The 22,033-nt window shown below is 41.8% G+C and overlaps 1 protein-coding gene across 1 annotated transcript; it reads right to left on the reverse strand.

The window, feature by feature from the left end:
* Positions 1-471: 471 nt before the first annotated feature.
* On the reverse strand, positions 472-21,566 carry LOC138774045 (myelin and lymphocyte protein-like). Its single transcript, XM_069954589.1, has 4 exons — positions 21,375-21,566; positions 8,483-8,653; positions 2,872-3,000; positions 472-1,271 (listed from the first exon to the last, which is right to left on the reverse strand). The coding sequence occupies exons 1-4, from the start codon at positions 21,477-21,479 to the stop codon at positions 1,194-1,196; spliced, it is 483 nt and encodes a 160-aa protein (XP_069810690.1). The 5' UTR covers positions 21,480-21,566; the 3' UTR covers positions 472-1,193.
* Positions 21,567-22,033: the final 467 nt, after the last annotated feature.

The following is a 22,033-nucleotide window of genomic DNA, read 5'->3' on the forward strand; positions in this document are numbered from 1 at the left end:
ATGGCGCCCGGCATTACTGCACCGCTACAAAGGAGTAGGTAAAGTATAAGATACAGACTGCAAAGGCAGTCTGTATCTTTATAAGTAGACCTTATGGAGATACAGACTGCCTTTGCAGTCTGTATCTTATACTTTACCTACTCCTATGTAGCGGTGCAGTAATGCCGGGCGCCATCTTGATGACGTCATTTGCGTTCCAGCGGTGCGTTCCAGTCATCAAGATGGCGCCCGGCTTACTACACTGCTACATAGGATTAGGTAAAGTATAAGATACAGACTGCAAATGCAGTCTGTATCTTCATGAGAAAACTAATAGGTTTAATTAGGACAGATATACACAGCGATCTCGCGCTGTATAGCGCGAGATCGCTGTGTATTTACAGAGCGGCGGGCAAAGGCTCATGGGAGCTCTTCCTGCCGCTCTGCATGCCGGGAGCTTCCTGTCACGCGCCGGCTCTTTTGAAAAGAGCCGGCGCGTGACAGTGAAGAGAGACATGAATAAATTAAAAACGCGGACAGAAAATTCCTTAATTCTATTTACAAATATTAATAAAAAAGTAATTTAAATAGAATTAAGGAATAAAAAAAAAAAAAATCTTCCTTGATTGGTTCTCTTTAAGGCCCGTTCACACTGAGCAATTCTTTGAGTGGAGAGCGGAGGCGCACGAGAAATCCCAATAAACAATGGGACAAAATTCTGCCTCTTTTTCTCATTGTGAACAGGCCCTTAATGTGTATGGACTAAGGGTAATAATAATAATAATAATAATAATAATAATAATAATAATAATAATCCTCCCCCCCCCAAATCCATTTTTAAAGGGAAAAAGAGGACATAAAAGCTGAGTTCTCTATTTTACAGGCAATAAAGATATATATGAGTGTGTGTTTGTGTAGGTATATGGTATAATGCATTATAATAAAGTAAAACTTTATTGGTTAGACCTTCTGTAACAATTTCCTTTCACTAATGTCTATTTTATTGCATCTCGGATCAAACACATGGCACACATACATATGACATAGAAAATCTAATGAAACTTGTTTATGGCACATTGTACATATATACATTGTACACAATATCGGCAAATGTCAGGAGCTTCTTCTTTCAGCTCTCGTCAGAGTTTAAAATACCATTTACAAATACTGCACACAGTTCTTTCTCGGTACACGCAGCTTTTTATAATGAGCCTTTAAGGCGATCTCTTCCATCGTATTAGTGAGGCCACAGCGTGGATCACATAAACCAATGTGGCAAGAAAGGCAAACACCTGCAAAGTACACGAAAATGCAATTTAAAAAAAATAAATAATAATAAATAGAATAAATGCAAATACAGATTAAGGCGAAAGGTATAATTTATGCTGCTTTTACTCTTTTCTACAAGTTAAGCTCTATAGGGTAAGTGATAGTTTATTGCCATACACCAGGGGTGGGGAACCTTTTCCATGTCGAGGCCCGGTCGGGCATTAATAAAATCATTCGAGGGCCGCATACTGTGTGCGGCAGTTAGTAGCACCCGGGCAAGGAAAAGTATTGTTCCCCTAGTGCCCCTGCTATTGTAGTTAACCCCCCAGTGGTGCCCCGTGTAGTCTAGTTAACCCCCAAGTCATGCCCCTTGTAGTGTATTTATCCCCCCAGTGATGCCTTTTGGTAGGCCTAGTTAACCCCTCCAGTGATGTTCCTGGTAGCCTAGATAACCCCCCAGTCAAGGTCCTGGTAGCCTAGTTAACCCCCCCCAGTCATGTCCCTGGTAGCCTAGTTAACCCCCATTCATGTCCCTGGTAGCCTAGTTATCCCCCCCCCCCCAAGTGATGTCCCTGGTAGCCTAGTCACCCAACCCCCCCCCCCCCGGTAGCCTTGTTAACCCCCCCCCCCAGTCATGTCCCTGGTAACCTAGTTACCCAACCCCCCCAGTCATGTCCCTGGTAGCCTAGTTAACACCCCCCCCCCCCCTCCCGCAGTCATGTCCCTGGTAGCCTAGTTAACCCCCCCCCCCAGTCATGTCCCTGGTAGCCTAGTTACCCCCCCCCCCCCCCAGTCATGTCCTTGGTAGCCTAGTTAACCCCCAGTGCCTGTCCCAAATAAAAAAAAATAAACATCCCACTAACCTTTTCCTCTTCTCTCCCCTCTAGCCCGTGCCGGTCTTCTCCTGCAGGCGGTGTGCGATGAAATGATGTCATCGCGCGCGGCCCGCAGGAGAAGGAAGACATGTGTCGCTCTGGTGGGGAAGGGGGCGGTACTCACAGCATCCCCCTGTGTCACAGACACAGGAAGATGCTGTGAATGCTGGCTCCTGCCCCACCAGAGCGGCGCACACATCACAGGGGAACCGCGGGCCAGAGGTTCCCACCACTGCCATACACTTTGCCATGCTGGGGGAGTAGGGAGACTAGCCACTGCTGTGGACATCATGACATGCTGCTATACAGAAGTAGACAGATGACAGAGAAGATCAAAGGTGGGACGACTTGTTGGTATCAGTCAAGTAGTCAGTAATGCTCAGCCAATCGCGGCTGAGCACAGTTATGACGCGGCAGAGGGGGGCCGGCATGAGGGACAGCAGGAGCGGGTCGGCCGGCCTCCCGAAGATTACATCCCTGTCAGAAGACGGCGGACCGGGGTTGACACGAATCAGGTACAATATGTATAATGCACTACGCTTCCGGGTCCACGGGCGGGGGTCGGGGAACATGGGGAAGGGGGCCATTCACATACATAACATACATTACAAAGTTGTATAACTTTGTAATGTGTGTTATTTTGTGAATAACTTCTTAGCGCCGCACTACCCCTTTAAGCTTGAGCTAGCCCTGTTGGGAGCTATACATCCAAGACCTCTATATAACTTTACACAATAGGTATACTTACCACTGCAGCAATGTTCTCTTGATACTGTTGTAATGTGAAGCTTCCATTACCTACTAAAACTGTAGTGGCGGCCTGGAGCACCGCTGCACTGAGGTACATAAGAGACGCAGTATAGTGATAAAAAGCATCCTGTAAGAGGTAAAAAAATATATATATTTATATTGAATTAGTTTACAATTCCTATACATTTCACAAAGGGTCATACAGCTTTATTAAAAGAGCATGCTAAAAACCCCTTAATCTTCCAAGCAAGTCATACTCTATAACCATGCAGAATCTCTGACATTCACCATTGTATACTGCCTATACCACAGAAGAACACTATATATATATTCAAGGTTTAAAAAAAAATAAAAAAAAAAATATATATATATATATATATACAGTATATTATATAATATATATATATATATATATATATATATATATATATATATATATATATATATATATATACACACACACAACCAAAGCAAATTTTCCAATTAGAAATCACTGATATGCAGACACTTGGTTCTACACCCCAAAAATAATGATTTATTATTCTGAATAACATGTAAAACAGATGGAACAAACATTTAGAAACAGCAGAATATGTGATATTATAAGTTACTGTACAGTAATGGAGAGGATGGGAAACACAAGGGCTGACAGAGACTGCAGGGAGCATGAAGGAATAAGCAAGGCACATGTGGGCACAGTATAGCAGCACTCTCTGTCTGTGGAGAGGGGGGTTACAGCTATGAAGAGATTACCTCCACAGTCCTGTCCTCTGATGCAAGCCCCAGCCTGAAGTGGATCTGCTATGATTTGGAAGCTGAGGGAGACTTCCTGGGTCAGAGTACAGTACTGTAGACCCCGCTATGCAGACCATGTCCCTCCCCCACTTGCGCTCCCACCCAGTACAGGGAGCTCTTAAACCAAAGCAATGCTCTTAAACCAATTCACAATTTTTAAAAACTGTGAGCTCTTAAACAAAAACGCTCTTAAACCAAGTTACTCTTAAACCAAGGTATCACTGTATATAAATACACACACACACACACAGTGGTACCTTGGTTTAAAAGTAACTTGGATTAGGAGCGTTTTGCAAGAAGTTTTTCAAAATTGTAACTTGGTTTAAGAGCATTGCTTTGGTTTAAGAGCTCCCTGTACTGGGTGGGAGTGGGGGAGGGGCATAGCCTGCACAGGGTGGTCTACAGCACTGTACTCTAACCCAGGAAGTCTCCCTCACCTTCCAAATCATAGCAGATCTATTTCAGGCTCGGGCTTGCATCAGGAAACAGGACTGTGGAGGTAATCTCTCCATAGCTGTAATCGCTCTCTCCCCGGACAGAGTGCTGCTATACTGTGCCTACATATGTCCTGCTCATTCCTTCATGCTTCCTGCAATCTGTCAGCCCTTGTGTTTCCCATCCTCTCCATTTCTGCTATAATGTGCCTGCACTTACAATGAGCTATACACACTGCTGCTATAATATATCTGCACTTACACTCAGCTATACACACTGCTGCTATAATGTGCCTACACTTACACTCAGCCATTCACACTGCTGTATATAGCTTCTGTCACTGTCCTCCTGCAAAGCTCTGTGATTGTCACTTCCTAATTGGTCCATGCTGATCACACACCCCTTCCCCATTTCTTTCATGTGACCACACAGACCTCTGACAGCAGCCCTGCTTCTCTATTCTAGCCTATTGTATCACACTACTGCATTATGGGGATTTTCATCTCCATTCTGTATCTACAAACTGCTTCTGTGTTTTCAGGTTTATGCACTTACTATACATTATACATTTGTTTCATCTGTTCTACAAGTTATTCAGAATCATTACAAGTGACTTCTGAAATAATGGTTTGGTAAGCTCTACAAAAATACAATTTTAGGAAATCACTACCAATGCTACTGTTTGAGGAACCCACCAAAAACTCCCTAAATCTTAGTTTTCTTGAACTGTGGATATAATACAGGACATAGTGAGCGTTTACACACATTCATTTTCAGGTTTTAAGAGGGCGCTAGTCACTTCTTCTACATGCATATACGATTTATACACATGAATGGTGTGGACTGATGTCATGCAAAAAACTACTGTAGACGCAGTCTATTGTGTATATCCAGCTGAGAGGAAGGGCTGACCAAACCTACCTGTCAGGTGACATTATAGTCACTGATTCTTTGTACCACTGTCTTCTTTATGAAGTGCACATTGTTTACAGCTAAGTCAGAGCCAAACCAACTTAATTCGCTGTTTAAGGTGTGTTGAACATAAGAAGCTCTTTTGGTGCGTTCCAGACATCCTTCTTAGTCTAAAAAAGCCTCACCCTTTAGTTGCATGTTTGTAGTCTACTAGTGTTCCACAATACGCACAGTCAAAAAACACACTTTGATTTTAAGATATAAGATAAAGAAAAACTGGTCTACTTAAAACCTGCAGTACAGCTAATAAATAGTAACCTGCTCACCGCTGGTAAGGGGAGGCACAAATGTCTCCTAATAAGTAATAAAACTTGGCTTTCTTGACAGGTACAGTATCTTAAAGCAGACTAATGCAAAATCCACAGAGGTTGAGGTGCTTGGGGCACTTTCTGCACTTAGTAAGGGGCTAGACATGAACAAAACTTATCAGCATCAGTTCATACTGTTCTTGTCCTCTACGGAGTGATTTTTAATGATTAACGACTAACGATAAACGATTGCAAACGAGATTGTTTATCATTAACCTGAAATCGTTCGCCATATTACACAGAACGATGGTCGTTAGATACGATCGTTATTCCTTCTGATCTAAGGAAAACAATGGGCAATGTGCCCATGGGACACAGGGCACTGGAGGGACACTGAGCATCCCTCTGCCATCATCCTCTCCCGCAGCCACAGCCCGCACAGCTCTGGGAGTCTCAACACTACTGGAGAGGATGATGGCAGGGGGACACTGAGGGACACAGGGCACTGGAGGGACACTGAGCATCCCCCTGCCATCATCCTCTCCAGCAGCCACAGCCCGCACAGCTCTGGGAGTCGGGTCGTGACATCACCATGTTATCCAGGAAGTGACATCACCATGTTATCCAGGAAGTGAAGCCTTGATGCAGTAGTAAGTGCAGGGAAAAAATGACTTTATAAGCATTTCCTGTAATAATTGTATATTGGGGATTTGTATAACTTTTGGGGGGCAATACAATAATAAAAAAATTTCACCGAACTTCTCCTTTAACTCTCATAAGGCAAATATCTTGGAATTCCCATGAAAAGTTTGCTCTTGCATATGTATATATCTGCAGTCAAAAAATGTAAGTACAGAGCCACAGATAAGATTCAACTATTGGGGTAGGTTTACACTGAGGAAAAGGTCAGGAATATGTGAGGAATTGAAGAGGAATCCGCTCTAATTTCAGCTTGAAACTCCTCCCGTAAAATATGAACAGAGCAATGTCCCATTGTGTTTAATGGGATTTCCATTCTGTCGTTAACACTGCAGAATTTCCTAGCAGAATTTTCTGCCGCAGATCAGCTCATCGCCCAAAGAATTGATATATCAATTCTTAGGGTAGGTTCACAGTGAGGAATAGGTGAGGAATTAGGTGAAAAATTGAATCTGCTCTTATTTAGCTTAAAATTACTCCCGTAAAATATGTACAGAGCAATGTCCCATTGTGTTCAATGGGATTTCTGCTCTGTTGTTCACAATGCAGAAATTCCGAGCAGAATTTTCTGCCGCTGATCCGCTTTCTGCCCAGATAATTGACATGTCAATTCTTTGGGCGGATTCTGCTAGAGGAATCCTATAGAAGTCTATGGAGGCTTAAATTCTGATTGTATTCTGCTTTAATTCCGCCTGCATTCTGCTCAAATTCTACTCGAATTTTGCTCAAATTCTGCTCCTATTCTGCCAGAGCTGAATAGACGAGGAATTTCAAGCAGAAAAATTTCCTCTACAATTCTTTGAGAATTCCTCATGTTTGAACCTACCCTTTGGCTTCGTTCACACTGAGCAAGAATGGCGGAAATCTGTGGCGGAGAATCCCACCATGCTCAGTGTGCTGCTTTGAGTGAATGAAAGGGAACGCGCTCCTCTGCTGCCGCCGCTCTCCGCTTAGGGAAATGACATGTCACTTCTTTGAGCGGAGAGTGGCACAGTGGAGGAGCGTTCGCCCTCTCATTCACTCAAAACAGGACATTGAGCATGGTGGGATTCCACCGTTCTTTCTCAGTGTGAAGGAGGCCTTTGAGTGGATTCTGCTAGAGGAATTCTATAGAAGTCAATGGGGTTTTAAATTCTGCTTGAATTAGGCTCGAATTCTGCTCAAATTCTGCCAGAGCTGAATAGATGAGGAATTTCAAGCAGAAAACTTTCCCCTGCAATTCCTTAGTGTGAACCCACCCTTGGGCAGAAAAGGTAACAGAGAAAGCTTAAAGTGTACCTGTCATTATGCAAAAAAAACTTTTGACATGTCATGTCTCTCTGACATACCATCAAACAAGTGATCTAACAACACCAAGTGTAGAGAGTAGCCTTTTTGTCTGTAGGTGTGGGACACCCCAGAGGGTCTCCAATCCCAAATGAAGACCATGTAATATCCCAAAATGAAGTTAACCGACAGCATCCAGTATTACAAATTAGATAAAATTTATTCAAGCAACATACACTATGGCAACGTTTTGACCACTGTGAGTCTTTCTCAAGCCATAAGAAAGACCCTCAAGGCTTGAGAAAGACCCACAGAGGTTGAAACGTTGCCATTGTGAATGTTTCTTGAATAAATTTCATCTCATTTGCACTGTTTGATGCTGCCGAATAACTTCATTTCTGGATGTCTCTATGACATGTCAAAAGTTTTTCTTATAATGATACTTTTTAAGGGACGTCTCCAGGCAGCTCAGCCATTCGGTGGCCGTAGCGGAGTCCCGCCTCAGCCGCTGAATGGCTGAGCTGCCTTGAGACGTCACGTCTCGTGAGGCAGCTCAGACCAGGAAGCGTCTGCGGGACGGGGGTACAGAGCGACGCTATCCGGGACCCAGCACTGGAACCGGGGAGGTAAGTGACCTCCGGCATCCATAACCACCCCCTCCCCTATCTGAAAAATATGGCCAGGCCGGAGAACCCCGTTAAGAGAAGAGAAGTGGAATTGGTAACAGGGATTGAAAAAACTTTAACCCTATTAACTGATTAGTAGATGTAAAAAATTACACTTTTCTCTTAATTTTTTACAGCCTGACAGGTCTGGTAATGGGCAGGAGATGCCCAAGAAAACATGTCAGAAAGACACTGTTCTCTATACGTACCTATACTATCAGTCACATCCTGTTGGATTTTAGGGAATTCCCTTGATGGAGTAGCTCCGTTATCTGTGTTGATGGTTCATTTGATTTACAACCATTGGTTTACAGGTTACTTACAGCTCATTTATCTGTCATATACTACACAACCAGCAGGTTCCTTTTTAAGAGATGTCAGATGTTGTGTCCCTGTCAATTGATTGTGAGATTGTCCCACCAGAATCGTAACGGTCGTCAAGAATGTGAACATCAACTGGAGCCTACACTGGATATAACTACATAAGAACAGCTATATTATTTGTTCAGTAGTTCTTCACATATCTTACCAGAGTTGTCCATGAAGATCTTCCTTTATGAACTCCCGCAATGTACAAGAACAGAAGGACGGTTGTAAACGCGAATAACGTAACAGAAACAAACATGACCCATCCTTGCAGTAGTGAAGTAAGAAACAATCTGGTCGAGGCTACCAAAATCCATACTAGACCACCAAAAACCTTTAATGAAATAAAACAAAAAATTAAAAAAACATTTCAGTAGCTTGCAATTCACAGTACATAGGAAGTTCTGATAATATGAATGCATCATATCCGGTATGCAACCACTTTGTAACACAGCTGTATTGCAATTCATGATTGAGCAAAGCATTATTGTGCATGGTAAAGGATCCACACAATGTTAAGTAATCTGTTTACAAAATAAGATAGGATTCTGGTCTTAAAAGAAACCTATCACCGGGGACCCGGGCACAGAGCTTTGGGCGCTGATATCTTCGTCCCGGGACCGGCTCCAGGAACGGGACTCGTTGGAAAGGGTAAGTATCCGGGGGCTGCACCAGGGAGTCGGGCGGGTCTGTATCCACGTCCCTGGTGACAGGTTCCCTTTAAATATGGCCACAAAGGCATATTTAAGGGGTACTCCAGCAAAAATAAATAAATTTTTTAAATCAACTGGTGTCAAAAAGTACCAGAGATTTGTAAATTACTTCTATAAAAAAACAAATCTCAAGTCTTCTAGTATTTATCAGTTGCTGTATGTTCTGCAGGAAGAGTTGTATTGTTTCCACACAGTGCTCTCCACTGCCACCTCTGTCCTTGACAGGTACTGCCCAGAGCAAGAGCAAATCCCCGTAGAAAACCTCTCCTGCTCTGGACAGTTTTTGGACAGTTTTACTGTACATGCACGGGGAAGGGGATATATATAGGCTATATAGGAGACTATAGCTCTATTTTTATTATTTTTTTAAATAACCTATTCCTGGACAATTTCATTAAGAGAAGGTAGCTATGGTGGATAGACGGTTATCATGAGCAGAGTGAATTAATATTTACTATATATATATAAATATATATATCAGTGTACATATATTTACAACAGTCCATACTACATATATTTACACAGTTTAGCCTTGGTCTGCTTATTTCTGACCAACCTTAACATCTAAATGTGTAGTCAAGAATGCAAAATCAAGGGTTCCCTTAAGATATGCACCAATACCTGCTAGTGTATAAAACAATTTGAAATGAAATCTCTGTTGAAGACTTTTTGTCCGGTAATAAAGAAACTATTATGGAAGTGCCCTGTGAAATGTTAGCAAATGCAAATACTCTTGGTCAATCATTAACCTTTAACCCGAAACTGGATTCTGGTTTTAATAGGATACAAGTTACTCTTTAACAAGTTACAGGATCTGCCGCCATGAAGTTAGGGTTTCAAGTCTGTACTGCTGATTTTTCAAAGGGAGCCAATAGAATTGTATGTTAATAGTATTTATCCTAAAAGAAATAGAAATGCTATTTATTTTAAAGGGGTTATCCATCCTTAGAAAAAATGGCCACTTTCTTCCAGAGACAACCTCGCCCTTGTCTCCAGTTTGGGTGTGGTTTACAATTACACTTCATGCACTTCAATGAAACGGAGTTGCAAAACCCCATCCAAACTGGAGACAAGAGGCGTGTTTTCTCTTGAAGAAAGTGACCAGGCATGTAACTACCACTATAGCAGCCATAGTGGCTACTATGGGGCCCACTGCATCAAGGGGCCCGTCCCTGCAATACACTGGGCCTCCTGAGCTGTCATCATACTACCCAGGGAGATGCCTATGATGGGGGACAGTAAGTTCTGGGAGGTAGGATACTAGGGGAGATGCCTATTTTGGGGAACACTATCTTCGGGGGGATAGCAGGGGAGATGCCTACCATGGTGGACACTAGGGGAGGTGTCTACCATAGGGGAAATATCTACTGGGGGGATACCAGGTGAGACGCCTAACATATTCTATCTACTGGGCGGAGGGCTAACAAACAGGGGGATTGCCTACAGTGGAATAGGCAGGAAGAAGGGTGCCCAATCATTGATTTGCTATGGGGCCTAGCCTTTTCTAGTTACGTCCCTGAAAGTGGCCATGTTTTTCTATTGCTGGATAACCCCTTTAAAGTTGTGGCAATTGAGTACAGTTTAATTTCCTAGAATATACTTCAATTCAATAAAAACTGAATAATTATAGAATGTTTTGCCAAAGTATAGTTGTTATTATGATTCTTTTATAATGTATGCTTAGATGCCCCTTCATTAGCTTGTGTATACAGTACATTGCATATGCAATAAACTAATACTAAAGCATATAAGGGCTTGACCATATAGAGAAACTCCGATGATTTTGTCAACAGAGAGAATGAGGGGGGGGGGCGGAATATTTCAACAAATGAATGGTCCTTTGATCTTTATTATTAAGAAAGAAAAGCTACCAATGAAAATACTTCCTGATTGGGTGTTTTCCATTATTGCACAATAACAGTGTAGCAGTTTTTATAGCTGTTCTAAGATAGATTTACGACGGAAGAAATGACAAATGTAGCTCATAAAGTTGGGTCTTATTTACCAATGGTATCTTCAGCATCTATTAGTTATTTAAACTATGTAACACTTTGATAGTGTTCGGTCGGTGCCGCTGTGCTGATTCCACTGGTGTGGTCAATTTTTCTCACCGTGGAGTTGGGCCAACACCCCCACTGCATCTATATTTCCTAGTTGAGTAGATATGGGTAGACTCAATACACTGAGCCCGACTCCAGTGCACCAATCAACCTCTTTAACATAAATAGAACATATATAGAAAACGGTGCAGATCGCAGGAACAGGGTGGCGGTGTGAAAAATGGATCACACCAGTCATAGAAAAGTATTTATTTACTAATCAACGTGGTACATTTGTTTTAATTAAGAGAAAACCTTTTTGTCAAGTATTTAATAAAGACGATGAAGACCCGTCACCTCTTCTGATGTGTCTATTTTAATACATGCTTATATTCCATAAAATTCTAGTTCTTTTTTTATCTCTGTATTTTGTCATGGAGGTGTATCCATGCACACTCCAAAACAATCGCTACAGGTACCTCAGTGTCATTGTAGGGAAACACTCCATTGGTAAGGGAAATGATAATAGAGGTGACAATAGCAATGCTATAACAACTGGAATATAACCATATATAAAGATATAACAATTGTGGATGTTGCCAATGAAACATTAGTTTGGCAAAACATATTTAGATTTCATTAGTGTTTAGCGGCCTTAAGGGAACTGGACAGGTTCGGCAATTTTCCGAACCCAAACTCTCTGCATTTGATTCCCAGCATCTGGAGACCTTGAATGCCACCCTAGGGAGTCTTGGAAAACATGGATACAGCCTATGGCCGGTTCGGAGAAGTTGCAGTATCCAGACAGTTTCCTCAGGTCTGCTAAACACTAGATTTAGTTAATCTCTGAAAAACAACCTGATACTTAAAGCAAAAAAACCACTGGTGCCACATGGCGTAGTTTAGTAGCGGCATTCAAATTTTCAATTGGGATTTCAGTATTCCTTAAAGCGAAAGCAAGTGGGACAACTGGTGCCTCTGGGGTGTTCCAAGAAGTCTGGGGTGTCCCACAGTACTAAAGCTTTAATTCAGGGCCCGATAGTACCCAACTTATAGTTCCACACTGCAGAAGCTAACCAATTCTACTTTTGTTTTTGTTTTTTTGGCTTTGTTGAGAAAATGTAGCTAGACATTACTCCTTTTTCCTCTTCAAGGCATGACTGCATGAGTTTGAATGTAGAGGTGGTCAATAATACTTACTGCCAATGTCCATCAGTCATATACAGTAGATAATAAATGTACAATGAGTTTTCTGAAGATGAGGCATAGACATTAGAGTCCAAAGACACTTGACTGGTACCTCACAGCAAGGTCAGGGTGCTACCAAAGAAAGTTGGTGACCTCCTTAAGAGAACTCTCTGGATTACTATATCTAATAGTCTAAATGAGATTACAGACCATAAATGCAGAGAAAACATGGGCTGTGTGTGCATCCTGAGAGAAGCCATATCTGGGATAGAGAGGGCTATGTGAGAGTTTATTATGTAAGCAGTCGTAGCTGGGTCATCGTGGGCCATTTGAGACTTTAGTCTCGAGAGAGGGCAACTGACCAGCAAAAAGGGAAAGGTTGGCTGCTATGTGGACTACAAAGTATCATGTAATTCCAGTCCTGAGGTTGTTATGCCAAAGGATAGGTTTTTACAATATCATGTACTGCATATGTTGTAAGTTGGAGTCAACCTGTCTTAAAGTGACTCTGTACCCACAATCTGTCCCCCCCAAACCACTTGTACCTTTGCATAGCTGCTTTTAATACAAGATCTGTCCTGGGGTCCGTTCGGCAGGTGATGCAGTTATTGTTTAAAAAATGACTTTTAATCCTACAGCGCTGTGTCTCATGGCCGGGGCTTACATTAGTATATGCATTAGGCTGGCACCACCTCTCTGTCCTTCCTTCCCACCCACCCCATCATTAGGAATGCTCCAGGCAGATTGCTTCCTATTCCTCTTCTGTGTGCATAATGAACATGGGCTGGATCATTAAGACACCTGTGCAAAGCTCAAACAGCAGTAAATTTTCCTGGATCATTCCTAATGCTGAGGAGGGCAGGGAGGCGGGAAGGAGAGGGTGTGCCAGCCTAATGCATATACAAATGTAAGCCCCAGCCGTTAGATACAGCGCTGTAGGATTAAAAGTTGTATTTAGAACAATAACTGCATCACCTGCCAAACTGACCCCAGGACAGATCTTGGATTAAAAGCAGCTATCTGAAGGTACAAGCGGTTTGGGGGGGGGTCAGATTGTGGGTACAGAGTCGCTTTAAGTTCAAGTGATCTATGTAAAAAAAAACTGATACCTTTAACAAGATGAATTCAGTGATGTATTGTTGTTTATTGGTCACTGCAAGTTACATTGAGCTGTTTTAGAAGTGGGGCCATTTAACCAACATGTACTTGGAGCAAGACTGTGTGACCACTTCATGTAGGGCCATATTCATGTTGCACTGAGAGCTTGTCAATGTGCAGATTGAAAAATTTTGAACCCGCGGTGGTTGGGAGTTTGCTAGACTGTGCCTAGAGATCACAGAAACCCATAGAGGTGAAGAACAGACCTATACAAAGCCGCTCGTGAAACTAGGAGAAATGCCTTAGCAAAACAGTCTGTGGCCTCAAAGAGATCCACAGTAATACTGTTGGGTGGGTGAAAGTTGACAACTACTTTGCATGCAACTTGACTATTGAGAGACTTGTAGACTATGGAATGGTCCCACAGCCTCTGTAGAAGCACTACCCAAAAGTGAACAAAGCAAGTTCTGCAATTGTTTTGTACAACTAAACATGACCTGTAACCATCAAGCATCTGTTCCACTAAGAAGGAAATAAAATCTTCTGTTTAGTATTGTTTTTAGGTCATTTCTTAAGGGAAGCCCACTAACCAGCCCTTTCGTCCATCTTCATGGGCAATGATAACCAGCCATGTTCTCATTCCTAGGATCTTACTTGCAGACCTCAGTGATGAGACTTTTTCTTTCCAAGTTTAAATGCTATAAAAGTCTATGATGGTAAAACAGACTGCTCATATGTTGATGAGGTGCAATATGGTTAATAGATGTGTACAGTGTTAATATAATGCACAGATAGGAGAATTAAAAAACAACTATTATCACACATTCACAGTCTGTTAGTACACAGTATAACCTTTGCCCTAGAAAAAAATATTAGTGGTGTTTTGTTTTTTTAATCTATGTCACACCTTAAAGAATGCAAATGACTGAAATTGTATTGTCCAAAAGGCTGGTGCAGCAGATAAACATATAAAAGGTCTAACCAGGCAACATAGTTTTAAAAAAAAAAAGGAACTTGGCAGACGATGAACGTTCAAAATTAAAATCTAAGAAAGGTTACACATCTAAGTTACACGTCCTCTCCTCGAGGCTATCATTAGGCAGAAGCTGCCAGAACAGTACAGCATGCTTTCCTATCCTGCCCAATTACAGCAGAAACCTGACAAACTGAGCAAGTAGAATCTGTCAGATCAGTAATGGCTCCAAAAGGAAGCAGTCTTTGTATGTAAAGCTCCCAAATGTCATTTTTTTCTGGTTAGCAGGAGCGTAACTACCACTGTAGCAGCTATGGGGCCCATTGCATCAGGGGGCCCCATGGCCCACTCCTGCAATACACTGGGCCCCTTGAGCTGTCATCATTTGCAAGCACCAGGTGGCTAAGTGGGCCTCACAGGTTCTGAAAATGTCCCTTTAACTGCAAGCAGTCCTGACCGGTGCTAGCAGTTATGCAGTTATGACTACACTTCACAGCTTAGTGGTCGGGGAGGGGGAAGTGACAGTCAAAAGTTTGCTATGGGGCTCAGCTATTTCTGGTTATGCCCCTGCTGGTTAGCCAATGTCGGTATTATTTCTAATATAGCTTGGTCCTTTTTGACAAGCTACATTTCCTGCATTAGGAGGAACTCAGTGTGAACAGAGTCACTGAGTGTAAGGCAGTCGGGCACCATTTAGAAATAAGTATTGATAAGCGAATAGTGAAATATTCGAATATTTGATATTCGTACGAATATCTCCCGAATATTCGATCGAATATTCAATCCCATTAAAGTCTATGGAAACAAGTATTCGATTATTGAAAAACATCTATTCGACCACTTGGAGGTAAAAAACGGAAGTAGGGGGATTTGAACACTTATCGAATATTTATCGAATATTCGGCGAACTATTCAATAATATTCGATAGATCGAATACCTTACTATTCAGTCGAATATCTATTTGATCGAACAGTATTCGCTCATCACTAGAAATAAGTTATATTTCTAATGTGTTTTCAATAGATTTCCACAAAGGGGGAACATGGCTTGACAAAAGGGAATAATTACTGTAGAGTACAAAAGGGGGCATGGCTTAAAGAGGAAGTCCCACCAAACTTAGAAATGACCGACAGGGGAGTGCAGGAACATAATAACGTGTTTCCATGCCCCCATAGCGCCGCTTTCTTGTCTCTCTGACAGCCACCCAATGCAGTTTTTGGCTAGCATTTGGGTATGTCACATACCCAGCTCTTGCTGTTGAAAAATCACTGCCCTGCTGATGGTTTTCCCATTAAACCATTCTGTGACTGCACCTGTGTTCCATCCTAGTCACTGACTGGCTGAGTGGGTAATCCATCAGTCGGATATGTGACGTTACAGCAGCAGGAGCTACAGGAGGCCGCCGGTTGTCAAAAATCTCTAAGCCAGGCGATTGGGCGTATTAGACGATCCCTGACTCTTAAGATTGCCAGGGGTTTGCCATATATGCTGGAAAATGTTCGGGAGAGCCTCGGGGATCCCTGGCGCAGACAGTGTATGTCACACTAGGAACGGGCCAGGAGACACGGGGAGGCCGAGAACGGGCTCCAGGTGAGTTAACAGTTTTTTTTTTTTATAGTGGTCGCCCCATACAGAGTAGGTGTGGCCATTATTTAGCTTCCCCACCGTATGGGGCGACCATACCCGGTGTATAAGACGACCCCCGACTATGAATATTTTTCGGGGGTTAAAAAGTCGTCTTATATGCCAGAAAATACAGTAAGTATATTTTTTTTTATTATGATCCCATACCCGCCCATTACCTGAGACTTCTTTAAGCCTTTAAGATGCAACACTGTGTCTGGTGCCAAAACCAGAATTCTGGCACAGTTCAAGCCAACTATTAGTTCAGTACAGTAGAATGCAGGGCATTGATATAATGTGACTTCTTTTATTTCACACTGTGTAGTATTCCATGTCGATACATACACTAAGGCAGGGATGCCAGACACACATTCATAGTAACAGCTGTTTTGCACATGTATCCACTGCTGCAGCTCATACACGCGCAAAACAGCTGTCACTTCATGTATCAGGGGTCCCTGTCCAAGTGTACAGTATTTATCAACATTGGATACTTATTTTGATGTCCACGCAGATAACATCTGTCATTTTATACATTGTGTGCATTGGACATCCGTCATTCCATAGACTTCAATGCATTGTAAGTTAAATTGTGGCAATAACGGAGGTCTTTATAAAGGAAATCTATTACCCCCCCGTGTCGGGGCCAAACCCAGCCGACCCCCCGCTAGAGACCCTTATACTTACCCCGGTACACCAAGTCCCGCTCCTGGAGCCGATCACGCCGCCAAGATATCACCGTCGGAAGCCTGGCGCGCATCAGGGATGAGTCCGACGATCATAGAGAATGACGGCTCCAGTCATTCTCTATGGGCATCGGACTCGCCTAAGGGTGGATTAACACACAGAACTTTGGGCATTATTTTGGTCAAAAGTTTTAACAAAGTCAAGAGTGGAAAAAGTATAATGCGAATATTTTGAAATTACTGACCTAAAAACATTTAAAAAATGACTGAAAGAAGGAAATTGAAAACAAAAAAAAAGAGGACTGTAATGAAGAATAATTGCCGGAATTATAAACTAATAGGAGCACAAGAACTAAGCAGAGAAGTAACCCGAGCAGGATAAAGGCTTTGGAATAGGGGGGCTCTATCCTTACTACACTGCACTATAGTCATATGCAGTAAAGTAGACTCATGAGAAATAGGTCTTGAAAACCAATATGAGGCACTTTAATGATTACAAGGCACAAAGCCCATAGATGAGAGAAGGAGCAATTGAGATAAGGGTGGAGGCAGACCATTAATAATGAGACAACCAGCCCAAGGGCAAGGCTGTCAACATTGTAACAAGGAAGGAAAGCAGAAGCTTACACCAAAGTGCAAGCCTGCAGCAGCATTATAGACTTTACAGAAAAAGAAACTTTGTATATACCTTGCTTTACTTACAGTATTAGGCTATGTTCACACAACATAGGTTCCGTAGTAATCACGGTCGTTATTGAAAATCGGCAACAACGGCCGTGATTACTACTCAACTTACATTGCGCTGCAGCTGAGGGAATCCCGGGATCCCTCGCGACGCCACAAAAAAATGACATGTCCCCTGTCAGTGCACACAACCTGTCAGCGTACACAATGGTGCGTGCGGCTCTGGCCGCACACTCCATTGCGTGCAGCAGGGAATTCGGGTGCGGGCACACACTGATCACACCTGCATCCAAATTCAGCAGCAGTGAAGATCATCTGGCCTGTACTGCCATGCGTTTGCGCGTTGTTAGGTGTGATAAGACGTCGTTCGGTCGTTCTCAGTAGCAACGACGGGAAAATCACTAGAACGATCATAAGTTACGATCATCTGTGTAAGGTCGTTCACCATAGCGGTCGTTTGACTTGTTGATTTTTAATCATCAAAAAATTGCTTTGTGGAATAGGACCCTAAGGCCACCTGCAAAAACAATCCTATCTGTATCTTAGTTGATGGTGCTGCCATATACATAGACAGTTATGTCTTGGGCTTGTAAAATATCTTTATGTTACAATGCTGTATACTATGGTAAAATTCACTATGTTATATTACTATACGACCAGCAGCATAAGGCTATTATTAGGTTATTAGAAGGTAACAGGTCTTGTTATAGATCCAACTTTATAGCAGCTGATAATTAGCACCTGACAATGTTAATTTTATGTTATTATATTTAGCTTAAATATTATATAAATACCATTTATGGGATGAATAATGGAGGTGTAAAAATGTTTTATAGGTGTTGTAAACATGAAAAGTCACGAGTTATAACATAGGTTTCCTTGAATTTCCAAGGACATTAAAAATATTTTCATAAAGGGTTAAAACATAATTTTAGAAATTATTTCAGGTAAACCCTAACAACAGGTGCTAGCCATGTTCCCATAAAGACAACCAAAGGGCTTCTATTAAAGTCAGAGCTGTTTCCTCCATGAAGCCTATACCATCAGGTAGGGGGTTATATAGAATTAATAACCACACCTAGGTTGTGCAACTATTGTGTCTGGAATGAGGAAATCACTTAATACTGTAAGTGCAAATGGGGTGGGACAGATCACTCCCAACAGACCCCTGGTCCCTGCCCAACAAATCCCTTTGACTTGATTGACAACACCTGTCCTGCTTGCCACTGATCTAACTAGTGACATAAATCAAGTCACAGGTCTGGGAGAGGGAAGGGAGGGTGTGAGCTCCTTGAGGCAATCCGGCTCTCCCTTTGACATATCCTTTAACCGATGGGTGAAATAATAAGCAGTAAGCAATATGCCCCCTATTATTAACGGCAGCGCTTTATTTATAAGTCCAAAACTCTATGTTGTTTAATATTATGTTATTATATGGGTTAAATTTCCATTTCTCCTTCTTTTCTTCATATAACCTCCAAGACTGAATGATAACATTCTGCCTGCCTCTATGTGCCATATGGGGGAGCTTACTGTATTTAGATGTATACAAGTCTCCTTAAAGTCATTGGGAGCTACAACATATATACATGCAGTAGGCTCCACCTAACAGCAGTAAGCAACTTTTTAGAGGTTGTGCCTTTAAACATTAGTGTAGTGAGGTGAAGTCTGTGCCTAGTGTATCGATGAACGTTTGGCCAAACATAATTGGAGAAAGCTGAGAGCAATGGAGATTTAGGGCTTTCGAGGTCAGATCATCAAATTCTTCACATATCATTGCCTATGTTACCAATTCAAACCAATTTACAAAAATTTACTAAACAAACTGAAATGGTATTGACCATGGGAATTCAGACTGCAGAAAACATAACACACCTGGCCCACTTGCCAGCTTCCAAGTGGGTGTCTCTACTGCTGCCCTTTACTTTACTTCTTTTCAAGATAAGAATAGATCAGCTGCTTAGCAGGCATTTCCAGTCCACACTGAACATCAGCAAAATTAGTAAAAACAAAACCAAGCCAGACTAGAGACGAGAAACTTGGGAAACTGGCCGCAGCAGACTGGGTATGTATACCTGTGGGCTATGTTCCCTGTAGCTCCAGCAACATATAAAAAAGATGCCCCTAAAATGTCATAGCTTAGACCCCACCCAATAATTAAGCCCCATCAAACACAGCAATACCAGAAAGTAAACCTGCAACTCATGCCCAGATCCTAGGATTCTTTCTAATCATGGTCTTTTTTACCTAAATTTCCCTATTAATTATTCTAAATTATGACTGATAACATAGTAGCAGTCTTACAGCTCCCATTTCTTATATAGATCTCTTACTCTCCAGATCCATACCTGACAGAACACAAGTTTATAGAGAGTCAGATATGTGTGCAAATTCACACTCCCCCAGAAAGCAGAACCATCCAGAAAAATATTTTCCTGGCCAAACCAAAGTCTCCTCCAAAAGGAACAATCCCCATTCTGTAGAGATATCCTAAAGTGTTCTTGCCCCTCGATAGTACAGAGTTGGATACTTACTGGTTGGCTAGACAGATCAAGAATAGTTGGGTACTTACTGGTTGGCTAGACAGCTGAGGGGTAGTACTATCAATAAAAACATCACAGGTAGGGAGACTTGCTTTTCAGGACTGGGTCAAATAGTAACTAGTTTTCACTGACAAAGTGTTGACTATCCAGACAGACCAAAATTATTACCAGACAGACCTGATGGGAAAGAGCTTTCCAAACAAACCCAAACCCTCACTCTAGTATAACCCATGGGTTTATCGTTATTACCAATTTTCTAACAATGAATGATGGGAAGTGTAGTTCAGTAGGCACCAACAAGAGAGTAAGTAGTCACTTACCCTTCCTATTGGGGTTTCTAATAGTGTCCAACATAGCTGGCAGCCCAACTAGACAAAATAATCTAAGACATGGGACTTGTTACAAAAACATGTGGGCGATTATATAATAAATAGAGAGAAATATACACTTAAAGTGGTTATGCAGGCTTAGAAAAACATGGCCACTTTCTTTCAGAAACAAAACAACTCTTGTCTCCTGTTTAGGTGGGATATTGCAACTCAATTCCACTGAAGTCATTGGAGCTTAATTGCAAACCCACTCCCAAATTAGGGACATGACTTGTACTGTTTCGGAAAGAATGCCACCATGTTTTTCTGATCCTCGATAACCCCTCAAATAGTAATTTTACTAACGCTATACACAAGCAGTTGACTTCTTTTTGTGGGGAAAAACTATTTACACTACAGTAATATGACGCCTTTAAAAACTTTGAAGACTCTCCCTAGATGTATATGCTCTGTTTATTTACATCTTGCGATATATGCCACAAGGCAACTTTGGATGACACAACTGGGACACCCCCTAAACACATATGTACACTGGACTGGTTTTAAGAGCCATAGGGGAAGAAGCAAGCGAGGCCTCGGTTCCCCTGCAAGTTTCAGTGAACATGTGACAATGCACAGTCCCCATCTGCTTTCTGTTTAATGCACAGGCGTTTGGTCACTCAGAGTGCACCCTCTCAGCATTGGCTAATAGGGACAAGGTTACAAGTGTGGGGGGCTTGTTCTAGCATAATTGGGATATAGAATATAGGAGTTGTCTAATACAAAGATTCTTGTAAGATTAAAATTATTTTGCTTACACCCATACCAATTTATGCATGCACGTCTCTCATTAAATCATAATGACAGATCTTCAAAAACAGGATTTAAAGTCATAAACAGCCAGTTATAAAAACTCAGTTTCTGAACTGTAGATCATTAAAAGGGATAGGGACACAATGTAACTATACACCCCCTCCCCAACCCCTTCCATCCTGCCAGGACATGAGATTAGTCATAATCCAAAGAGGTGTTTAGCAGTCACCCAGCACTGATCCGATAAGTGCAAAATGACACCAGAAAACATGGGTAGTAGCTAAATAAAAACAAAAAAAACTAATAAAAAAGAAAACAGTTTAGTCACCTGAATGTTACAATCTTACAATATAAAGAAATGCCATTGTCCTATTCTTAATACTTACAAATTCAAGTATCATAAGGAAATCTGGGAAAGTTGTCAGAGTCCTAATTCCTGATGGTAGTGGAGAGGTATCGCTGTACACAGGTGGTGTAGTAGTGGATGCCATTGTGTAGAGTCTGGGGACAATTAGGCCGTGTAATACTGGAGGAGAGGCAGCCTGTGCAATACTGAGACTTCTTCAGGATGAAAAGCAACTTATTCTCTCCCTACTCCACCTTAGAGGGATGGTAAAGGTATAATACCACTCCCTTAGCAATTTGGTGCTCACCTGTGAAAGGTGTTGCTAGCTGGCTAGGTATAAAAGCTTGGAATTTCACAGAAAATCTCACAGTGAGTTTGAAGGATTGCAGGTGTATATATAGTTGGAGTAGGGGTAGGGAGATTTGGAGGTACTAACCAATATAAAACTCTATTGCATGACACAACTATTGACATACTGATACTTTACTATTGTACTGTTAGACTACCTCTATTGGGATACTCTAGTACTCTAGCTTTTCACCCCTTTTTATTACCGTTCTTGTTGTTTTATCTTGTTCTATATAAAGGCATATGATTTCTTTATGGGTTAAAAAAAAGTTTTTAAGGAATCTTGCTGAAACTTTTGCCACATGTGAATATACCCTTAGGCTATGCCCACACAGTGTTTTTTAACATGAA

The sequence above is a fragment of the Dendropsophus ebraccatus genome, chromosome 15 (assembly GCF_027789765.1).
Source record: "Dendropsophus ebraccatus isolate aDenEbr1 chromosome 15, aDenEbr1.pat, whole genome shotgun sequence".
In the NCBI taxonomy this organism is placed as follows: domain Eukaryota; kingdom Metazoa; phylum Chordata; class Amphibia; order Anura; family Hylidae; genus Dendropsophus; species Dendropsophus ebraccatus.